The sequence below is a fragment of the Ursus maritimus genome, unplaced genomic scaffold (assembly GCF_017311325.1).
Source record: "Ursus maritimus isolate PB19 unplaced genomic scaffold, ASM1731132v1 scaffold_2, whole genome shotgun sequence".
NCBI classification, from domain to species: domain Eukaryota; kingdom Metazoa; phylum Chordata; class Mammalia; order Carnivora; family Ursidae; genus Ursus; species Ursus maritimus.
The window spans coordinates 17,372,954-17,394,439 of record NW_024424452.1 but is presented as its reverse complement, the minus strand read 5'-3'; the positions used below and the strand labels follow the sequence as shown (position 1 = coordinate 17,394,439).

At 50.2% G+C, this 21,486-nt stretch overlaps 1 protein-coding gene across 1 annotated transcript; it reads right to left on the bottom strand.

Moving 5' to 3' along the window:
- Window positions 1-10,433: 10,433 nt before the first annotated feature.
- Window positions 10,434-11,810, bottom strand: NUPR1 (nuclear protein 1, transcriptional regulator). Its single transcript, XM_008685233.2, has 3 exons — window positions 11,606-11,810; window positions 11,061-11,210; window positions 10,434-10,739 (listed from the first exon to the last, which is right to left on the bottom strand). The coding sequence occupies exons 1-2, from the start codon at window positions 11,715-11,717 to the stop codon at window positions 11,074-11,076; spliced, it is 249 nt and encodes an 82-aa protein (XP_008683455.1). The 5' UTR covers window positions 11,718-11,810; the 3' UTR covers window positions 10,434-10,739; window positions 11,061-11,073.
- Between the last annotated feature and the right edge of the window lie 9,676 nt (window positions 11,811-21,486).

The window sequence follows — 21,486 nt, the reverse complement described above, 5'->3', positions numbered from 1 at the left end:
TATATACTATCTGATTCATGCAAAAGAATATATACAACATGTATGTTTCCGCCCACCCACTTTTCCTCCTTCTGCCTCGGTTTTGGTCCTGGGTTCACCGATTCCCGTGGCTCTAAGTAAAAGCAAAAACCCTCCCAATGGCTGACAAAGTCCTCATGATCCTTCCCACTGGCCTCCTTTATTCCCTCCCACACCTTCCAGCTGCCCCACACACATACCAGGCACACTTCTACCTCAGGGCCTTTGGACTTATTCTTCCTTCTGCCTAGAACATTCTTTCCTCAGCCCTTCAAATAACTAGCTCCTTGTCCCTCATCAGGTCTCATTTTTCCATAAGTGCCTTCTTCCTTCTATGGCTCTGAGGACTGCTCATCTCTTAGCTTTTCAATTTTTCTACACATTCTGGGCCCGTCCGAGAGCCCTAGGGTCTTTTCCGGACCTCACGTGTCCATCGACCTCGTCAGACACCGGAGTCCTATCGGCAGTATTGGTATGAACAACTTCTACTCTTTTCATGATTCCAAATTAGAGTGGTGCCCTGGGTAGGACAGAGGGAGATAAAAGTGAGGGCCAAGTACCAACGTGTGGCAACCACGGTCGTTGTCCACAGAGGTGGCCACCTAGTTGAGAAGACTGGACAAACTTGTCAAACCAGAGAGAACACGTCGAAGCAGGGCCATTTGTAACTGACTGGGAGACCCTGGCCAGCCCCTGTGTGGCCCGCATTTCTGCACCTGCAGCATGGGCATAGCAGTGCCTTCCTCACGGAGAAAGAAATTGAACATGGGCTCCAGAAATGGGCAAATGTTATTACTCTTGAGAGCACATAAAGCAAAGCTTGTCAACTGGTCAGCAAGTAAGAGGATGAGCAGAGAAGAGCATCCCTTGGGATGTGGTTACCATCGGCCATTTCCACCTGCCTACCCTTTCTTCTTTCAAAAAAAAAAAAGTGGACTTTCCTTTGGGGAATTTATCTGTTCTCTTACGGAGGCTGAGATCCCCCCCATGGCTGGCACCTGACAGACCCAGCCAGTCAGGGTACTCTGTGCCCCTCATGAGAGTGGGCAGTTCAAGGGTGGGTGCGTGACACACTGAGAGTCAGTCCCTGGACTTGCTGTCAGGAAAGAGCCTTTCTCTCTGCCCATATGACTAAACAGGTAGGATGTGAATCTGGATCTGCTGTTGGCCGCCGTGAGGGAAGACTCTGACTCAGGTTGGAGCCCACACATGGGAAAGGAGAGCTGAGAGCTGGAGAGGGAGACAGGAATCTCATTATTGATTTTGGGCTCCTGGATCCAGCTATTCCTGAAGCAATCATTCTGAAATGTTCAGTTTCATGAGCCAATTTTCTTTTTTGGCGGAAGCTATTTTGAGCTGTGTTTCTGCCATTTGCAGCACGGGTCTCCTCCCCCACTTTAATCTGCCTTCACAACGGATTTCCAATGTCAAAAATCACAGACCAGATTTTTTAAAATGATAACGGTGAATATATCGTGTAGTAGAAAGAACACTCTGTCGGAAGCCAGTGGAGAGAGCATTTCAGATAGAAAGGGCGATGTGAAAACAGAGCAGAATCTTGGTCCATATTTACCCACTGCCAACTCAGTATGTCCCGGACATTGTTCTAGGCATTGGAGTTCGGCAGTGAGTGGGGCCGGCAGAAAGTTCTGCCTTCATGGAACAAGTTAAAATTATATTATAATTGTATAAGATTATATTATACATATTATATTATATATTATAGTTATATTTTATATTATATTATAGTTATAAAATATTATTATAATTTAATCAAATGCTTATATGTGCCAGAAATTTTTCAACAACTGGCTCATGTAATCACAATAACCCTCCCCTGTAGGTATTATTATTCATGTCCTTCTCTGAAAAGGAAACTGAGGACCATGAAGGCTTTGTGTCCAAGGTTACCCAGCTAGTAAGCCACAGCCCTGGGATTTGAACCCAGGACCTCTGGTTTTCTTGACCGCTATACTCTACCGCCTCGTGTAGCAGTTAGCACCGACGAGCCTTCTCTATGTGCCAGGCACTGCTCAGACGGGTTTGCACACACATGCTCAATTTTATTTCTCAGAACAATCCATTTTATAGAGAAGGAAACTGAGGCTAATAACAAGCGGCAGCAGGACTGAAATTTGAACCAAAACAGTACAGTTTGAGAGGCCACACTGTGTTTCCCCCCTATCTTTATGGAAGCATAACTGACAATGATAAGCTATTTAAAGGACACGAGGTGATGATCTTTTTTTTTTTTTTAAAGATTTTATTTATTTATGTGACAGAGAGACAGCCAGCGAGAGAGGGAACACAGCAGGGGGAGTGGGAGAGGAAGAAGCAGGCTCCCAGCGGAGGAGCCTGATGTAGGACTCGATCCCACAACGCCGGGATCACGCCCTGAGCCGAAGGCAGACGCTTAACGACTGCGCCACCCAGGCGCCCACGAGGTGATGATCTGGTAGATGAGTGCACGTGGAAGGTTTCCGCCCCTTGAGTTAATGGACACACCCATCACCTCACACACTTTGGGGGGGGGGGTGAGGATATTGAAGGCGTACTGTCGTAGCAAATGTCAATGACACCTGACGGTGTAAACTCCAGCGCAAACCGCTTCTAATGAACGAACAAAGGAAGAGGGGCCAGAAAACAGAAACCCTGCCCAGAAGCGAAAGACAGCAAGAGGCCTCGCCCTGAGGCCTCCTTTCCAAACAGTGCCAGGTTTCAAGGCTTTTAAGAGACGATCGCTCCTGCTTTCGCTGAGGGTGCGAGGAGCCCCGCGGGGCGACCCCACCGAGGGTCCTCTTCCACTTCCTTGGAACTGAGGATCCTGAGAGGAGAAATGTGCACAGCAAAGGGGCGGTGTGAAGCAAGACCAGTTCTGACACACTCATTCATGAACGGTTTTGTTTGTTTGTTTGTTTAAAGATTTTGTTTATTTATTTGAGAGAGAGCGAGCACACGAGCCGGGGTGGGGATGGGGGCGGGGACCACAGCACCTGACTGGGGTGATGGAGGGACCCACGTAAGCAGGGGAGAGGACTCTGGCCGCCCCCCGCCCCCCGCCCCAGCCCCTGCTCTCTGCCTCTGGTCCCTGAGCCTCCAGCCCTTCTTGCCTCGGGTTGTCTCGGCTGCCAGTGGTCACCTCCTCTAACCCCAGACGATGAATTAATAAGAAAAATACATAGTATGTTGGACGTTTACTGTGTGCTCTCAAGGAAATAGAGGAATTTCAGCACAAAGCACTCCCTAGCTTCCTTCTGGCCTTCACTTTTTAAAGGCCCTCCCTTCTCGGTGAGGCTTTTCCTAACCAAGGCATTTTTTTTTTAAGATTTTATTTATTTTTTTGACAGAGACAGCCAGTGAGAGAGGGAACACAAGCAGGGGGAGTGGGAGAGGAAGAAGCAGGCTCATAGCGGAGGAACCTGATGTGGGGCTCGATCCCATAACGCCGGGATCACGCCCTGAGCCGAAGGCAGACGCTTAACCGCTGTGCCACCCAGGCGCCCCTAACCAAGGCATTTTAAATTGCACAAGCCCTGCTGAAATTCTTGTGTTTGGTCATTTACTATTCATTGTTTATCTGCCCCCACTAGAATGTAAGCTCCATTTTACCGCTGTATCCATAGCTTCTAGAATATTCCCTGGCTCGATAAATATTTGTTGAATGAATAAATGATTATTTCCTCAAACAGTTAAAAAACCACCACCACCACCACCAGCAGCAGCAGCAGCAGCACCACCACCACAGCTCTCCAAACCAGTTCTTCAGGAAAGAGAGAACAGGATAAAGTCGTGTAGAGCTGATGTAAGACTAAAGTTGAAAGGAGGGGGAAAGAAAAATGGGGGGTGAAAAAAAAAGTTGAAAGGAGGATGTGATCAGTCAGAGGACTGAACCCAGAGATTGGTGGTTATCTTCTGATTCCTGCTTTTATAATGAGAAAAGCAAAGAACACTTTGTTTTACATAGAAAAGAAGGCTTCTAGTTAACAGAGACCTGGGTGTTATGTCCAGGCCCAGGGGAAAGGGGTCCTCAGTCAGGGCTGGCTTCTCACACAGGGACTCTGGGGGTGGGTAGTTCTCCCCGCCTGCCCCCCCACACTTCCTGAAGGCCACAGAGCTCTCTAGAAGCCTTGGACAGACATGGGTGTCAGCACGGCTGGTCCACTCCCAGCTCGGGCTGTGACCGGCAGTGAACCCATAACCTTTGCCCTCCCACAGGACTTCGGCAAATATTCAGTGTGAGAATAATAATTGCTGTGGCTGAATAATATTTTCACGCTTTTTTATTGAGGTCAAATTGGTATACACCCTGTAAGCTTCGGGTGTGACGTTATAATTCGACGTGGGCATGCCCTGCAAAGCCATCACCTCCAGAAGCTCGGTTACCATCCATTGCCATGCAGTTTTTATATACAAACCAAAGTGGAGTTTCCCCCATACTCCCTTTTACGCTCATCCCATTCCTGTTAAACCGGCGAGGGCCCCGTGGCTCTCATTGCTACGGTGGAGGGATGTCAGTGCAGTTTCGTTTTTAGCTCGACAGCGGTAGGGGACTGAAGGCACGGGAGAATCGTGGGGAGAATCGTGGTGACATAAGAACAGGTGGATGGGGTGGGGGTGGGGCAGACTTTAAAATACTCCCCAAGTCAAGGAAGGAAGGGAGTGATTTGAAAAGGAAACAAGAAGTTAGAACTGATGTGCCCCCACAGAGTCCAGGCCATACTCGTTCTGAGTAGTACGGAGAGATCTGAGGACAGGAGGGACTGTGCCCCCTTTTCCAGCGGTGGACAGGCCCCAGACGTATCCCTGCACCCGGGTGTGACATGGGGGCTGTGGGAAGTGGCCCAGGGCACAGCGAGAGCACGGCTGTGTGGGTTGATGGTAAAGAGCGGAGAGAAAGGACAGCAGGGGTAGAAGAGGGGACAGAGGGACAGACACCTTGACAGATGACAGCGTACCGAGGGGATGTGGAGGCCAGGAGCATTCCGTGCCCCTTCCCAGCTCTGCTCCTGAGCAGCCCTGGAGAAAGGAGAGAAAACGCTGTGAACTGACCTCATCCAACACCAGCCGCGGGCAGAAAAGGAGCAGGAAATACCAGCTGACACAACAGATCCGGCTCCGGCGCCTGAGCTCTGGGTCCGTGTCATTGCTCCAGTCCCTTACGAGCTGCTTCCTACGCATTTTGCAACACTGACTTAATCACAGCAGGGAACCCTATGCTGAATGGTCCTGGCATTCCTATTTTACACGTGGGGAAACCGAGGCTAGAAAGGTCAGGGAACTGGCCCAAGGTCACGGAGAAAAATAAGAGAGCTGGGATTTGAACCCACGGAGTTTGGGTCCAGAGCCCATCCTGTCTGCTACTCTGCTGTTTCGTTAAGCTCTTGTTCTGGATTGGGTGCCCTGCTAAGTGCTCGAACTCCATTTCCTTGAGTTCTCAAAACCCTTCCAGGGGGTGGGTGTACTCTTCATCCCCTGTTCACCGATGTGGACGTTAAGATACAGAGTAAATAATAACTTGTTTCAGGTCACAGCCAAGTCTGCAGACAGGATTTGGACATAGGTCTGGGGGGACCATAAGTCCGTTCCAGTCACTATTGCTGCGTAACCAACCACCCCCGAACGTAATACTCGGCAATGACCGTTTTATTATGCTCTACGTCTGTGGAAGGGCAATTGGAGGTGGCTCGTTTCTGGTCCCCAGTATGTCAGGCCTCATCTGGGAAGACCCTGTGGCTGGAGGCGACTGTACAGCGGGGCCTGGAACCATCTGCAGGCTCCCTCTGCTCACACATTTGGCTTTCAGCTGGGACTTCAGCGGGGCGGAAGACCAGAATGACCTCGACAGGCGGCCTTGCCACGTTGTCTCTCCATGCATGGTATTTGGACTTTCACACAGCAGGGCGAGCAGGCTCCGGAGAGCGAGGTGGATATGCATGGTGTCGTGGCGTGTTAGGATACCACGACTTCCGCCTGCCTCTGGCAGGGCAGGTGCTCCCAAAGGTCCTCCCGTGTTCAAAGGGAACACAGTCCTGTGTCCCCCATCTGATGGGAAGGTGGCAAGGCCACATGGTAAGGCGAGCACCGTGGTTGGGAACCCTTGCCGTGACCGTGTCCGGTATATGCAATCCGAGACAAAAGCTCACTGGATCAGACGTCCTCAAACACCCCCTGCGAATTAGACTCACTCTCCAAACTCCCACTGCCCAGGCTCCACCGCAGACCAATGAAATCAGAGTCCCCGGGCAGGGAAGCCAGGATCCGTGTCTTTAACTCATCTGTAACCAAGTGATGACAGTGAAGCCTCCTTCCGTGTATGCAAAATTCCTGGCAGAGTGTCTGGCTTGTAAACACACGGTGTTTCTCCGAGTGGAACACCTGTGACTCTTAGCGCACAAGGTCATGGGCGGTGTGCACAGGTGGACTGAAAAAAGTTATAATTAGGTGTTTCTTTTTACACTCTTCTAGTTATGACAAGTGATTGTGGTTTTCCGTTTTTGGTGGTTATGTAGCCCCCCCCCCTCTCTTTTTAAGTAGGCTCCCATGCCCAGCGTGGAGCCTAATGCGGGGCTTGAACTCGCGACCCTGAGATCAAGCCCTGAGCTGAGATCAAGAGTCCGAATATTTAACCAACTGAGCCACCCAGCCGCCCCTAGTCTCCTTTTAAAATATATTTGAGTGAAAAAGGTAGGGAGGTTATTTTAAAACTTCTAAGTAAGCAATGGTATAGCCTAAATGCACGTAGGGTAGAAATCACAAAGGTGCTGTGTCAAAGGTGAGGCTGGGAAAACCCTCGGGCAGATGATCAATAATGGTAGCTGTCACTGTTCCTATTATTAGCATTACCTTTAAGGAGTGCCAGTTAAACGTCAACTATGGGGTGATTTTGAAATTTAAAAAAATACACATCTGAGAGCTGAGTGGGCGGAAGAGGGCTAGGTGTCTGGGAAGCCAATAAAGAGCCCCAGGGTGAGTGTCCTGATTCTAGGCAAGGAGCCGGAATCCTTTGAACCGTGGCAACCCGATGGGGAAACGTCTGTAAGCTCCCGAGGCGCAGGAGAGGTCAGTCGTCCCTCCGTTCTCAGGAGGAATCTTAGAAACAGGGGAGACAGATATTACGTGCAGCTAGGGGATCAAAAAGAAAGGGGGTAGAAGAGAGGATGGAACAGAAGAGGAAGATTCTGGAGGGGTCAGAATCAAGAGTGGGTTCTTGTCCCCCCTGGGTCCCCAGTCCTCATGTGATTTTCAGCCGCTCCCTGCCCCTTGCCCCACCAGGCCTTTCTGCAAAGGGTAGAGAATGGGGCTCTAACACCCAGGATCCGTTCAGATCTGCACATTCAGTAATTCCAAGAATTATCTGGTTCCTGGAACAGCCATTTAAAGGCCTCCCAGGCAGAGACTGTGCCAGGGAAGGGCGAGGCCAGGGAAGGCCAATGAGATGCCAGGAGTGAGAGTACCATGTGGGCCCTTCTGGCAAAGTGTCAAGGACCCAGGACACAGGGAGTGGCCAGGTTCAGCTAGAGACACAGCACTTTGCAGCCTTTGTTTTCTCATTTAAAGTACCTTTTGACAGGATGGGAAACTGAGGCAGAAGGCGTAATTAACCAAAAATTAACATCTAGGATTTCACATTGTCAGTACATGGTTATTCTCAGGCATATAGTAAAAAGGGAAAGGCCCAGGCTTCAAAAATTAGACAGACCTGAGTTCAAGATCCCACTCCTGCGGGTTGTGGCTGTGTGACTTTGAGCCAGTTACTTAACTTCTCTGAACCTCGGTTTTCTGCACTGTAAAATAGGATCAATAATAGTCTGCCTGTTGGGTTATTGGAAGGATTAAACAGAACAAAGCCTATAAAACACCTATCACGGAGTAGTAGCTCAATACTTGGGAGCTCTGGCCATGATTTTCTGATGCTGACACATCGGATCCGTACTGGGCTGAGAGCTCACGGCCCAGAGCTGCTCCTCCCATCTGTCTGCTGAATTCAGGAGCAGACACTGGCACTAAGGCCTCGTTCCAATCATACAGGGTCCCATTTGTCTCTCTTTGCAGTCCATGCCTTCGACCAGGCCCTGGTAATACAACAGGCATCTGATAAACAGTAACTGAATGACTAAATAATTGATCACGGAAAGAGGGGCTCGGGGGAAGTCTGAAGGAGCTGTATGCCGAATGCTTGTGAGAGCCTGGGCACAGGTTGGCTGTATGATTCCAGAATAGGTGTCTCCCTGAATGGCGGTGAGGGACGGGTGGTGGTGGAGGGCTGGTGATGGAAGACTTTGAAGAGCTGAGCCTAGCAGGGTAGCTGGGATTGAGGGCATCTCAGACAGAAGGGACCAGAAGCTTGTTCAGGGGCAAGTGGGAGAGTCAGATTTCAGCCCACATTTTTTTTTAAAGATTTTATTTATTTATTCGAGAGAGAAAGCACAAGCTGAGGAGGGGAGGGGCAGAGGGAGAGGGAGAAGCAGACTCCCCACTGAGCAGGGAGCCCCATGTGGGCCTCGATCCCAGGACCCCAGGATCATGACCTGAGCTGAAAGCAGATGCTTAACCGACTGAGCCACCCAAGCGCCCTTTCAGCTCACATTAACAAGGTGCTCTGAGAAGGTATCAGGCAACTGAAAGGCAGCAAGTTCCCTGTCCGTAGTGGTATTCAAGCAAGCAGAGGCGACCCCGGTCTGCAGTGTGGTGGGGTTGGACTAGATGTCCTCTAACATTCTACCCGGCCAGAGATTCCGTGCCTGTTAGTCGGTCGGACTCAGGGGAGGCCAGTGGACGGAGATTCCCAGAGGTTCAAGCTGGTCTTGATGGGCTGTGCTCCTGTCACTCACTACTCCAACAGGTGCCTCATTCTTCTGCTCATATTCTTAGGTCCCTAAGAACAATTGGCTCCAAGTTTTGCAGCCTAGGGCTTACGTGGACGGGCAGGAGAAAAGGAAAAATGCTTTGCCCAGGGCTTGGGGTTTTTCTCCCTCCTCCTGTTGAGTCTGCCCATGGAAAATGTTTCTTGCTAGTTTTTTTTTTCCAGTATTCATTCTCTTGCCCTCCCCACGTTTTGGCCAACACGTGGCTAAGCACCTAAAAACTATGTTTCCCAGACTCTCTCGTAGTTAGGTGTGGCCATGTAATTAAATTCTGACCAGATATAATGGATTCTACTTTTAGGTCATGGCCTTCAAAATGAATCGGTGTTGCTTTCCCTGGTTCCTTCCCTACTCCCTTTCCACAGGTTGAGATGCAGATGTGATGGCAGGTACCAAAGCAGCTAGTTTGGACCCCAAAGTGGAAGCCATGAGTTTTTTGTTTTTGTTTTTTTAAAGATTTATTTGAGAAAGGCAGGGGCAGAAGGAGAAAGAATCTCAAGCAGGCTGTGCGCTGAGCACAGAGCCCGACGCAGGGCTCGATCTCACGACCCTGAGATCACAACCTGAGCTGACACCAAGAGTCAGACGCTCAACCGACTGAGCCACCCAAGTGCCCCGGAAGCCATGTTTTGAGGGTGGCAGAACATTGAGCTAAAAGCAGCTGGAATCCCTGACATGGTGAAGTTGTCATTTCGGCCCAAGAGTACTGACCCTTGGAGCTGTTATGTGACAGAGAACTTTCTATCCTGTTTCATTACAGTAGCCCAAACATGTATCTCAATCATTAGATCCTCTTATTTGCCCTACGTTCTTCTCAAACTCGGGTCCTAAGACTTATTATAGATACGAGGTAAGGATCTTCCTCCCCAGCTGACCTCCCAGAACCCCGTCCTGGCACCCTCCTTCGCAGAGGCACGCGCCCCATAGATGAGGACAGTGAGAATCCTTGAATTTGAGCCCTCAGTCATCTGGGGCAAGTCCCTTCATATTCTAAATCTTAGTTTTCTCCATTTTGCAGGTGGCACAATAAACACCATTCACTTCAAAAGGTGGTTTTTATGTATTTTTAGTTTTATTTTATTTGTAAGTAGGCTCCACACTGGGCGTGGCCCCAATGTGGGGCTTGAACTCACCACCCTGAGGGGGAGACCTGAGGGGAGATTAGAAGCTTACCTGACTGAGCCACCCAGGCGCCCCCAGAAGGTGGTTTTATATGCAAATGATATGATCAAGAAGATTGTTTATTCTCGAAATGGAGAGGAGCTGGGGAGGGAGCTTGTTTCCCAGGCAGCATGACAAAGAAACAGGAATTTCTCTTGCATTTCGTAAGAAACCGTGGAGACACGTTGGCCAAAACATACGTGCAGCAAAATAAAACAAAAGAAAAGACGCTGGCCTCTACCCGCCCAGGCAGAATCAGATACACCCGCTCCCAGACGCATGAGCAACTTCGGACACTGACAAAACCGGTTCTCATTGCCTCGTGCAAACGCAGCCAGAAACACGGACACACAGCACTGCGCAGAGAGGGGACAGATCCGACACACAAGCTGCAGCTCTACTTTGTTTATTGTCCTTCCCACCCTTAGGGAGGTCCAGTTTCTTCGCTGTCTTTCTTTTTAGGGGGTACTTTTTGAGACTCTGCCTCTCCATTCCCTGCCTCTTGCTCCCTATCTTGTCCTTTTGCTGGGGCTGGGGGCACTTCCTTGGTGGCCCCTCGGAGCCTCAGTCAGGTAGGGTAAGTCCTGGGGGTGGGGTGGGGGGCAAGCAGGCCTGGGCCCTGCCCCCGGGGGCCGATTCTCCGATTCTCCGCGGTCTTGTCTCCATCGCTGTGTGGTGTCCGTGCTCTGGCCTCATCTGGGGCAAGGGAAGAGAAGAAACGGTTCTAATCCTGAGTTCTAATCCCGCCTCTCCTGGTCACTTGCTGTGTGTCTCCAGAAAAGGACCCTACCCTCTCTGGGCCTCTGTTTCCCTCCCTGTAAACCGAATTTCCCTCCCATTGGAAAGGTTCGTGTTTCCCCCTTTGCTCTGGTCCCTAGGAAACTCAGAGTTGAATGTGTGTCTCATTTTATTCCATGTTGAGACAACGGTTCTTGGATCCCTTCTTCCCACCCAACCACACACATTCAGGCACGTCCTTCCAAGGCAGAGGGACCCCTGGGTCCCCTGACTCCTTACTTCCAGCTCCGCCTCAGGACCGTGCCCCTCGCCTTTTCCGCTCCGTGTTCTGGAGCTTGGTCACCAGCTTCCTCTCATGGCCGCCGGGGCTGGGCCGGTTGGTGTGGGCAGCAGCTTCTCTCTTGGTGCGACCTTTCCGGCCTCCGACTCCTGGGAACCAGGCAAGAGGCGGAGGTGAGGTGGACGGACGCAAGGTACATCCAAGGAGAGGGGGGGGGGCGGGGTGGAAGGAGCATGGTTTGGGGGAGGCAGACTGGGGAGTGGGCCCCACATAGCTTTGGGGCAGTCATCATCCCTGTTGCCCCATCTGTGGAATAAGGGGCCCCCGATGGTCTCTTGATGCTCCCATATTCTAGGGGTGCATGAGGTCCAAGGGCTGAGCCGGACAGCACTCAGTGGGAGAGGGGTTCGAAGGGGTGACTTGAGGGGTCAAGGGAACAGGGGAGAGAATGGGTTGGGGGTGCAGAGGAGGCCGAGGAGGAATCCTAGCTGGGGGTGTGGGGGTAGAAGTGGAGGGACCAGAAAGGTGACGGGGCCAGACTTACCCAGGTAGGAATGAGCCAGGCTGTAGAGGTCGTATTCATCCAGGCTGGGGTCTTCGTCCTCTGGGCCTGGGGGCTGCCGGGCCGGGCTGGCTGCTCCTGGAAAGGTGGCCATCACAGCTGACTCTCTCTCTCTCTCTGTCTCTCTCTCGGTCGGCTTCGAAAGCTTTGTTTGTGTCTGGTTTCCCGACACCTCCCTGTTCACTGGCCCCAACTTATAAGGCCACGTGTCCTCCTCAGGCCCTGTCTGATGCAATCTGGCCCTTTCCCAGAACCCGACCCAGTAAACAGCAATCACGAGAGGGGGACAGAGTGGCCCTGTGAGTCCCAGCCCCTTCCCCTTGCCTCCTCCCTCTCACTGGGGCTCGCCCAGCTGGGTATTTTTCCACAGAGGAGATCCCCGCCCCTCAGGGAGGAGGAGGAGGAGAGAGGCTGAGTCTGGGCGTAAACAGTCCTTGGGATCATGGCCAGTGGGGATCCGAGGGCCTCACCTGGCCCACTCCTTCCTGTCCGTCCCCTGCCCCCCGCCACACAGCTGACCCCCACCCCAATTCTGGCTCAGACTCAGGACCCTGGTGGCAGATTGTGGCGTGAAGAACACACACGAACTAGGTCGGTGGTTCTCACCCCTAACACACCCAACACCCCTTTTCGATAAGAAACATCTGGAAAGCCCCCTTAATATCCTGAGCTGTGGGGGGAGCGGGTCCCTAGGTAGTTTCCCTCACCGGAGAGGGAGGCTAGCAGAGTACGTTAAGAGTGCGGATTCTGGAGCCGGCTGCCCTGGCTTCAAACCTTTGCTCTCCTACTTCCTGGGTGCCCCCGGACAAGTTACCTTCCCTCTCTGGGCCCCGGTTTTCTCTTCCGTAAAAAACGAGGATGATGATAACTGCCTCGACCTCCCAGAGTTGGTAAGAGAATCGAGTGAGACACCACAGGCAAGGACACTTGCGAAGGTGCCTGCTGCATGACGGGAAGTAATCCACATACTTTCCAAACAGCTCGATAATGCCGCCCCTATGAGGTAAAGGAGACGCAAAGGGAAATCATTTTTTTTTTCTTTGAAGATTTTTTTATGTATTCATTAGAGACAGCATGAGCAGGGTGGGGGGAGAGGGAGAGGGAGAAGCAGATTCCCTGCTGAGCACAGACTCCCCCTCAACGTGTTGGGGGGGTGGACTCGATCCCAGGACCCTGAGACCATGACCTGAGCCGAAGGCAGACGCTTAACCCACGGAGCCACACAGGCGCCCCAGGAAATTGATTTATAATGAAATAATGGCTTTCAAAATGTGGATATACTGGCGTAGAAGACATTATGCAGCAAACAGATATTTGTACCTATTTTATGAATTAAGGGAAGGGATTCGCACGAGAAGAGCATGGAGGTGGAATTTTCCACCGTCACCTGAAGGGATCTGCCCTATGTGGGTCCAGTGGACCCTGCCCACTCCTGCTTTCACCGAGGCTTATGTGCCGGCTCCCACGGTCCCCGGCAGGAAAGGAGGCAGACACAACCTTCCAGCTTATGTTTTTTTTAACCTCAGCGGTCTCCAGCACAATAGGACAGGCTGGGACCCGGCCAGGTGTTCATTCTCTGCTCCCGTTCCCACCCCCCCACCCCCGTTTCATCTCAACGTTACCTAATCGCACCTTCCCCCAAACCCTGTAATAACCCAGTCTCGTCCTTTGCTTCGCAAGAAGAGGTACTTCTGCTTGCGTTTCTCCCTGGCCTGAGCCAGAATTAAATTTAGTTTTTGTTTTTCAGGTTTGGTGGATTTGTGAGTTCTTGAACATCCAGGAAATGAAAGTGAGGTCACTCGAGTAAAACACGGTTTGGGATAATTACGTAAGGGCCAGGGGAAGGCCGCCCCAAAATGTGCTGCTTTTGCATATTGGTTATTTTAAATAAAAGTGACTTAAGAGACGGCCAGTGTGAGAATGACTCTCAGACCTTCCTCTGTCCCCCTGAAAGCAGGAGATACATTTCCCGGGTAAAAGGTCCCCTCCCTGTACCGAGAGGTAAAGAGACACCCTTATCACCAGAGATAAGACATTTAGAGCCAAGGGGCGTCTGGGTGGCACAGCGGTTAAGCGTCTGCCTTCGGCTCAGGGCGTGATCCCAGTGTTCTGGGTTTGAGCCCCACATCAGGCTCCTCCGCTGGGAGCCTGCTTCTTCCTCTCCCACTCCCCCTGCTTGTGTTCCCTCTCTCGCTGGCTGTCTCTATCTCTGCCGAATAAAATAAAATCTTAAAAAAAAAAAAGACATTTAGAGCCGAGAGGGTCATTATTTATTTATTTTTTTTTACTAATTTACCAAGTTTTCTGTCTCCTTTCAACTCCTCACAGTTTTATTGTCTCTTTGTCTAAAAGGATAAAAACTACCTGCCTTGGTCAATTCGTTAGGTCTCAGTTTCATGATGGGGCCTTCATGCGCACATAATAACACTTTGCTTTTTTTCTGTTGTCAATCTGTCTCATGTCAATTTAATTCTTAGTCCAGCTGGAAGATACTGAAGGCTAGGAGGAGAAGCTTTCCTTCCCACTAATAACAAACCCGATAAGGGAAAGAGGAAAGTAATCTTAAGCAAAGATAGCACACCCAGACAAATTAAGGTGGAGACCACAAGGAGATATGAAGATCTTTTTTTTTCTTTTAAAGATTTTATTTATTTATTTGAGAGAGAGGGAGAGCGCCTGCGAGCATGGGGGAGCGTCAGAGGAAGAGGGAGAAGCAGGCTCCCCACTGACTAGGGAGCCCGACATGGGGCTCGATCCCAGAACCCTGAGATCATGACCTGAGCTGATGGCAGACGCTTAAGTGACCGAGCCACCCAGGTGCCCAAGATATGGGGTTCTTACAAGGTGGTAGTCTTCGTCACGACATAGGATGGGGTAGGTTCCAGGCTCAGGTCCTTGTAAATGAGTGTTTTCGCTTCATGAATGTCTAGCAGGACGCTCAAATGTTTGCAGGATGTGGGACAATTCTGCATGCGACTGTCCTCCTCAGCGTCTCTGTCACGGTGACTACTAAGAACACCCCCACAAATTCCCCATTACTAGCCGCGAGATCTTGGGCTCACTTCTGACTTTCGATCTGCTCATCTGGAAAGGGGAGATGGTGACAGCACTGCTAGGGGTGAGAGGGCTTGGTCGCAAGCCAGCACAGGGTGGACTGCTATATCCAGCAATCTTCAAAGAAGGGAAACCAAAGCTCAGAGAGATTTGCTCAAGGTCATGAGGCTGGTGAGTGGTGAAGAATCCCCCACCCCCACCCCCAACCCCGAGGTCTACCTGACCCCAGTTCCAGCCTAGCCTGGTTCTAAGCACAGCCGGCCAAACACTGGCAAAGGTTCGGCAACTGTGTGTGTGTGGAAACACCTGTCAGGGATTCCTTCTTCCAGCCCGCCCTGCTTTGGACAAGGCTGGGTGCTAAGAATGCCCCATTTTACCCTATTACCCTTATTTTTTTAAAAAGATTTTTATTTATTTATCTGACAGAGAGAGAGCACAAGCCAGGGGCGTGGCAGGCAGAGGCAGAGGGAGAAGAAGTCTCCCACTGAGCAGGGAGCCCGGTGGGGGACTCGATCCCAGGACCCTGGGATCATGACCTGGCTGAAGGCAGACGCTTAGCCGACTGAGCCACCCAGGTGCCCTCCCCCCCCATTACCTTCATTTTCTTGTACTTTCTCCATATTGTACATTCTGTCATCACTAATTTTTTTATTTTACTTCTCCATGATTTGGCCCCACAAGAATGCAGTGCTGGTTTGGTTTAGTTAGCGGTTAAAGAAGTAGGCTGTGCAGCCGGACCACCTGGGTCCAAAGCCTGGTTCTTGTACTTGTTAGTTTTGTGCCCTTAGACAAGTTATTTAGCCTCTCTGTGCCTCAGTTTCCTCATTTGCATGAGGAAATTAATAATAATACCTACCTGGTGAGATTGCTGTGAGGATTAAAAGGGCCAGTTCTTGTAAAGGCTCAGCACAGTGCCTAGAACAAAGTGGTCAATAAATGTCAACTCTTAGCGTTATCATCGCGAGGGCAGGAATTTTGTCTATCCTACTGTATCCCCCAGGCCTGGCACACAGTCAGTGCTCAATAAATGATCAGTTGAATTCATGAAGCTATTTTAAGATCAGTGGGTTTCTAAGCTTCCATGTGCTCTGCTCTGGGGGAACTGAGAGGTCCAATCCTAGTCCCATAGAAGACCGTAAAGGCACTAGGACCATCCTTCACGGAGCCAGAGAAGAACATCTCCCCGGCCTTGATCCTGCACTTGCTGGAAGAAGAAAGTTCAGATCCTGGGGTGGGGAGCAGGGCAGGCGCGGGGGGGGGGAAGGGAGAAGAGACTTTGGGGACCCCATGGCATGGACCTGAGAAGGTGACTCGGTGGGAAAAGGTGTATATGTATAATCAGCCACGAGGAAGTTTCTTTTCTTTCTACATATTGACATTCCAGGAGATTTCCAGGCACACCTATTATAACCCAGTGTGATCAGCGTGAAGTAAACTCAGGGGGCTGGGGAGCTCTCAGGAGGGTACCCAACCCAACGGGGAGTAGGGATGGTGGGGATGGTGTAGGGGTGGGGAGAGAATCAGGGCAGTCTTCCTAGAGGCAGTGAAGCCTCAACAAGAGTGACTGACATGGATGCCTGGGTGGCTCCGATGGCTAAGCATCTGCCTTCGGCTCAGGTCATGATCCCCGGGGTCCTGGAATCGAGTCCCGCATCAGGCTCCTTGCTCAGAGGGGAGCCTGCTTCTCCCTCTGCCTGTCACTCCTCCTGCTTGTGCTCACTCTCTCTCTCTCTGATAAATAAATAAATATATAAATAAATAAATATCTTAGAAAAAAAAAAAGAGTGACTGAGAGAGACAGCAAAACACACCCAGCTCCACAAGTTAAACTCTCCAAGTCAGGAAAGCCTGGATAGCCCCGTGGAGATGCAAAAGTCCTCGGCTCAAAGGACCAGAGATTCCCAGGCCGAAGGCAGGGTATGCAATCAGGCTGGGCTGGTGGCATCACTGTGTACCAAGGAGATAAATAAAATCTTTAAAAAAAAAAAAGAAAGAGGGGCGCCTGGGTGGCGCAGTCGTTAAGCATCTGCCTTCGGCTCAGGGCATGATCCCGGTGTTCTGGGATCGAGCCCCGCATCAGGCTCCTACGCTGGGAGCCTGCTTCTTCCTCTCCCATTCCCCCTGCTTGTGTTCCCTCTCTCGCTGGCTGTCTCTGTCAAAAAAATAAATAAAATCTTTAAAAAAAAAAAAAAAGAAAAAGAAAGGAGAAAAGAAGGGTACATGGCTCCTGCTTACACGTAGACATTAAGATTTTCCAAGCCCTGTAACTTACAATGCCTCTTTAGAGGCATAGTATAGACTTCTTTTTTTTTAATTCTTTAAATAATTTGATATTTAGGGTGATTTTTAAAAAGATTTAATTAATTAATTATTAGAGAGAGAAAGAGAGCGAGCGCACAAGCAGGGAGAGCAGCAGAGGGAGAGGGAGGAGTAGACTCCCCACCTAGCAGGGAGCCCAATGCGGGACTCATCCCAGGACCCTGGGATCATGACCTGAGCGGATGGCAGACAGACGCATAACTGACTGAGCCACCCAGGCACCCCAAGCGGCATAGTATAGACTTCTAGTTAAGCTAAAATTTTTATATCAATTGGGTCATGTCACGGAGCTCAGTGGCAGGAGGGGAGCAATGTCAGCAGTCTGACGCTCTAGTGTGAGCCATCTCACACATCTCACATCTTTGATCTCTAATTGACCAAAATCATCTACTTTTTATTATCACCATAATTCGCAACAACTTCAGTAGTACAATATGCCTCCCTTGCCCCTCGGTACCTGGTATGCACCCACACACGCATGAAGAACAGAACCAGGTGGATTTCAGAAATAACTGAAGCAACCATATTAGCCACCTACTCAGCTCACGTTACTGTATATTCTCCGTTCAATTTCACTTTGTAAACCCAGCTTGAGTAGTAAAAAATACATACGTAACAGCAATGTTTATCTTCGTAAAATGATGATATTTACCTCCAGTGAAGAGTCTTGTCTCTTCAAGTCTCAAATCCGTTTCTCACTGGGACCGTGGTGTCTGATGTCCAATGCTGTCCCTTCTGTGTTCACAGGCTCACCTTCTCTGCTGGGCAGTCTGCCATGTTCTGGGTGCAATAAACACACAGAGGTCTTTAATGTCCAGCTGTCTGTTCAAATAACCAGGTGGATGGGGCACCTGGGTGGCTCAGTCGGTGAAGCATCTGCCTTCGGCTCGGGTCATGATCGCAGGGTCTTGGGATTGAGCCCTGAATGGGGGGAAAAAGAATCCACACTCAGCGGGGAGTCTGCTTCTTCCTCTCCCCCTGCCCCTCCCCCTGATTGTGTTCTCTCTCTTTCACAAATAAATGAATAAAATCTTAAAAAAAAAAAAAAACCCATGTGGACAATATCACCTTGTAATTTCTGGTAAGGGTTTCTTGGATAGGACCACAATCCTCGATTGTATGGATCCCAGTCCAGGTTTTATGTGATTTAGCTGACTCTGTCTAACCACTCCTGGATGGTGAGCTGCTCCTGGGACCCCCTCTAGAAGTACTGGTCTTCGAAAGTGGCATCCTGCCTGAGGAACGTCAAGAGAATCCTGGGGGTCCCTCAAAGCGATCTCTGAGTACTTGCTTCGTGGCCTGGTCAATCTGATACATCATTCCACACTAAGGGAGGAAACTCTATCCAAATAATATATTCAAATAGTAAAGACCATCATCTTGCAGTTTGAGTGGGTGGTGGAGGGTAGGGAATGGCTGTAGAGCTCCGGGCTCGTCAGGGGCAGGATCTGGTGCCCCTTGCACCAACCGCCCCCTTCCCTGGAGCCCTACTGTTGGTGGTCCCAGGTCCCAGGGGTTCCTGCGACTTGAGAAGCTGCTGCCACCCACGGAGCACGAGCCCCAGGCCAATCTTTCTAAGCAAAATTATTGTATTGTAGTTATTGCAATAAAAAGGGAGGGGAGACTAGGGGATGGAATGTGTACCACACTCTCCAGAGTGGTCCTACCCTAGACTGGCATTATGGAAAATGTATACTTTCTCCATTACAGATTCTAGATCTCGGCAATGTGTGGCTTCCTACAGTGTAGACCTATTTTAGAAGCGAGGGGGATTAAAGCAATTTTTTAAGAGTTAATGTATTGTATCCCCTTCCTCCCTTGGGTTCCAGGCACACAATGCCACCTTCTGGTCATGCTGTGGCTTCTTTTTATGCGTTGGGGACGAAAAGCAGTAAGCGTGGACAACTTGCTCCGCCTGTCTCCCATGGGAGGTCAGATCCGACTGACCAGCCTGTCACCAAACCAAATGAGACCTGGTTCCCCCAGCGCTCAGCAAGCCAGTGAAAACTGACACCGAGCTTCCGCAGTGAAGGATATCAGGCGATTTATCGGTGTGGTGCCATTCAGGGAGCTAATGCTCCAAGTCCCAGACCCATGATGGCTTACAAGCGAGGGTTTCTAAGGGCAAAATTGGGGGTGGGGGGTGCGGGGTGGGGGGAGGGTCTTCTGAGAAGGTGGATGCTGTGGATCGGAGGCCCATGAAGTCATGTTAACGCATGGGGCTTAATTGCTTCTGTGCTGCTTTGTCTGGTCCCAGGAAGGTCTGTTTGTCCCATCTTTTGAAAGGCTTGGAATCTGAAACATATCTTTGTTCTTTATGTTGGAGATTTCATGAGGTGCATCTGGTCCTCACGTGCTCCGGATCGTGCCCATGCCCGTATGTGCTCAGACTACTTGTATGTGCATAAGCTAGTTGGGTTGAATTCCTTCACGTTCCTTTGAATGGTAAGCCAGCATTCCTGTCTCTTGGGTGCCTGGGGATGATACGACCTCTAGTTAGTTCTATCATCAGAACCAGCAAGATGGATGTGGGCTTCAAGCCTTTTTTTGTTTTGTTCAAGTGGGTGATGGGTAGGCATGAACAGGGACAAGGTGAGAGAGGGGTAGCTGGCTTTCATAGAAGGTGCCTGAAGTCCCTTTGTAAAAAACCAGTTCTGAGTGGGGGAGAAAGCAAAGAGAGGGGAGAGATGTGAGCATTGCCCTCAGCAGTGGAACTCTGTGAAGAGAGGGATTTGTTAAAGGATTGTTAGGGAGTCATGCTATGTAACTCCCTCTGCGTGTCCTCGAGAGACCTTCAGTCACGAGCCCTGTGACTTCAAGGCTTTTTAGAAAGGATTTCAGATGTGCTGCTCTGATGCAATGAGACTAAAGGATAGACCAGAAGGGCCCAGTCTTCTTTGCCTCTGTGGCTTTCTTACAGAAAGGGACTCTGCTGCCCAAGCAAAGGGAGTGTTCTGGTCAGCACCACAATTCTAAATCTCCCCATATAACTTAGTGGGTTCTGGTTTACACATCAGTCTCTTGTGAGTTGCATCAGTGTGAGTCTACCCTGAGAGGTTGCTAGCGACATGGAATTTCTGGTTCTGCAGAGCTGAGGACCAAATTCTATAGCAGTCACCCCCACCAAGCTGCTGCCCCCCTCAATGGCCCTTCCTAAGCAGACAGAACACCTTCATTATCTCTTTGATCCAACAAATATTTTTGTTATGTGCCAGGCACACGTGCTAAAGATACAGTGATGAACATAAAGAGGTATGAGGCCAGCCTTCATGGAGGTTATAACGTGAGGGGTGAGAGGTAGGACAGACATAAATTTTGGCATAAACAAATGTAAAATCATGACATTGTGTTACCGTCACAATTACAGGAGGTCCACACGGTGTTCTTGAGGGATCATGACCCAGGGATGTGACCCAGTCAGGGAGATCTGAAGATGAGTAGGAGACTTGGAAGTAAACAGGGGAGGGAAATGTGCTCCACAAAGCCTTTGCAGAGAAGGGGGAGGACCACGGCACTTATGGAAGACCTGAAGAAGAGGCTGGAGGGGAGAAGGAGGTGGAGAGGGTGGGGAGAGGAGGCGGTGGGGCCAGGTGATAGAGGTGCCAGCTCATGCACACCTTTGGTTTTTAAGAAGAGTGCTCCTGGGGTGCCGGGGCGGGGGGGGTGCGGCTCAGTCCCTCAAATGTCTGCCTTCGACTCAGGTCATGATCCCTGAGCCCCGCAAGGGGAATCGCCACTCAGCTGGGAGTCTGCTTCTCCCTCTCCCTCTGCCCTTCCCCTGTTCATGCCCCCTCTCTCTCAAATAAATAAGTAGAATCTTAAAAAAGGAAGAGAAAAGGGAAGGGGGGGGGAAGAAGAATGCTCTGGACAAATGGGGGAGGGCAGACAATTCAAGGGGCTATACTCAGTCTTACTGAGTATGCTCAGAGAAATTACACTTTCCAGAAAAATCCTCACACTGGCCACAAGAGGACATGCATGAGGCTGTTCACTTCAGCCAGTAGTTGGAGGCAAGTTAGATGTCCATCACCATGGGTCCAGATAACCACAGTGTGAGTGTCCATTATGAAATATTGCACAGTTATTCTAAGTAACAGGCACACACAGCAACAAGGATAATTCTTAAAAGCATAGTGCTGAGTGGGGAAAAATAAGAAACTGAATGAGCTTAACAGCACAATATCATTTAGGTGAATTAAAAATACATGCAAACTAGACAACATGCATGTTTGACAAAGACACTCTTACACACACCGGGGAAGGGAGGAGGAGTACCGAAAAGAGATAAAGGCCATAAACAGATAAAACAAGAGAGAGGGGAGACAGAGCCCAATGATTATAGTCTGTCGTGAAGCAAGCAATGAGTAGCCCAACCTCTACATCTGGAAATAAACAATGAACAAGTCTTGCAGTTGTTCAGGCAAGTGTCAAGGCCCCTTAAACTATGGCACATGTGGTGGAGATGAAAAATGGATGGAATATGTGAAATG

What these genes read in the sequence shown, in the direction of transcription:
- NUPR1 (XM_008685233.2), bottom strand. Translation starts at nt 11,717, where the DNA reads ATGGCCACCTTTCCAGGAGCAGCCAGCCCGGCCCGGCAGCCCCCAGGC. An exon ending in CCTGGCTCATTCCTACCTGG is followed by an intron (nt 11,211 to 11,605) that starts GTAAGTCTGGCC and finishes CCTGGTTCCCAG; the next exon opens with GAGTCGGAGGCCGGAAAGGT.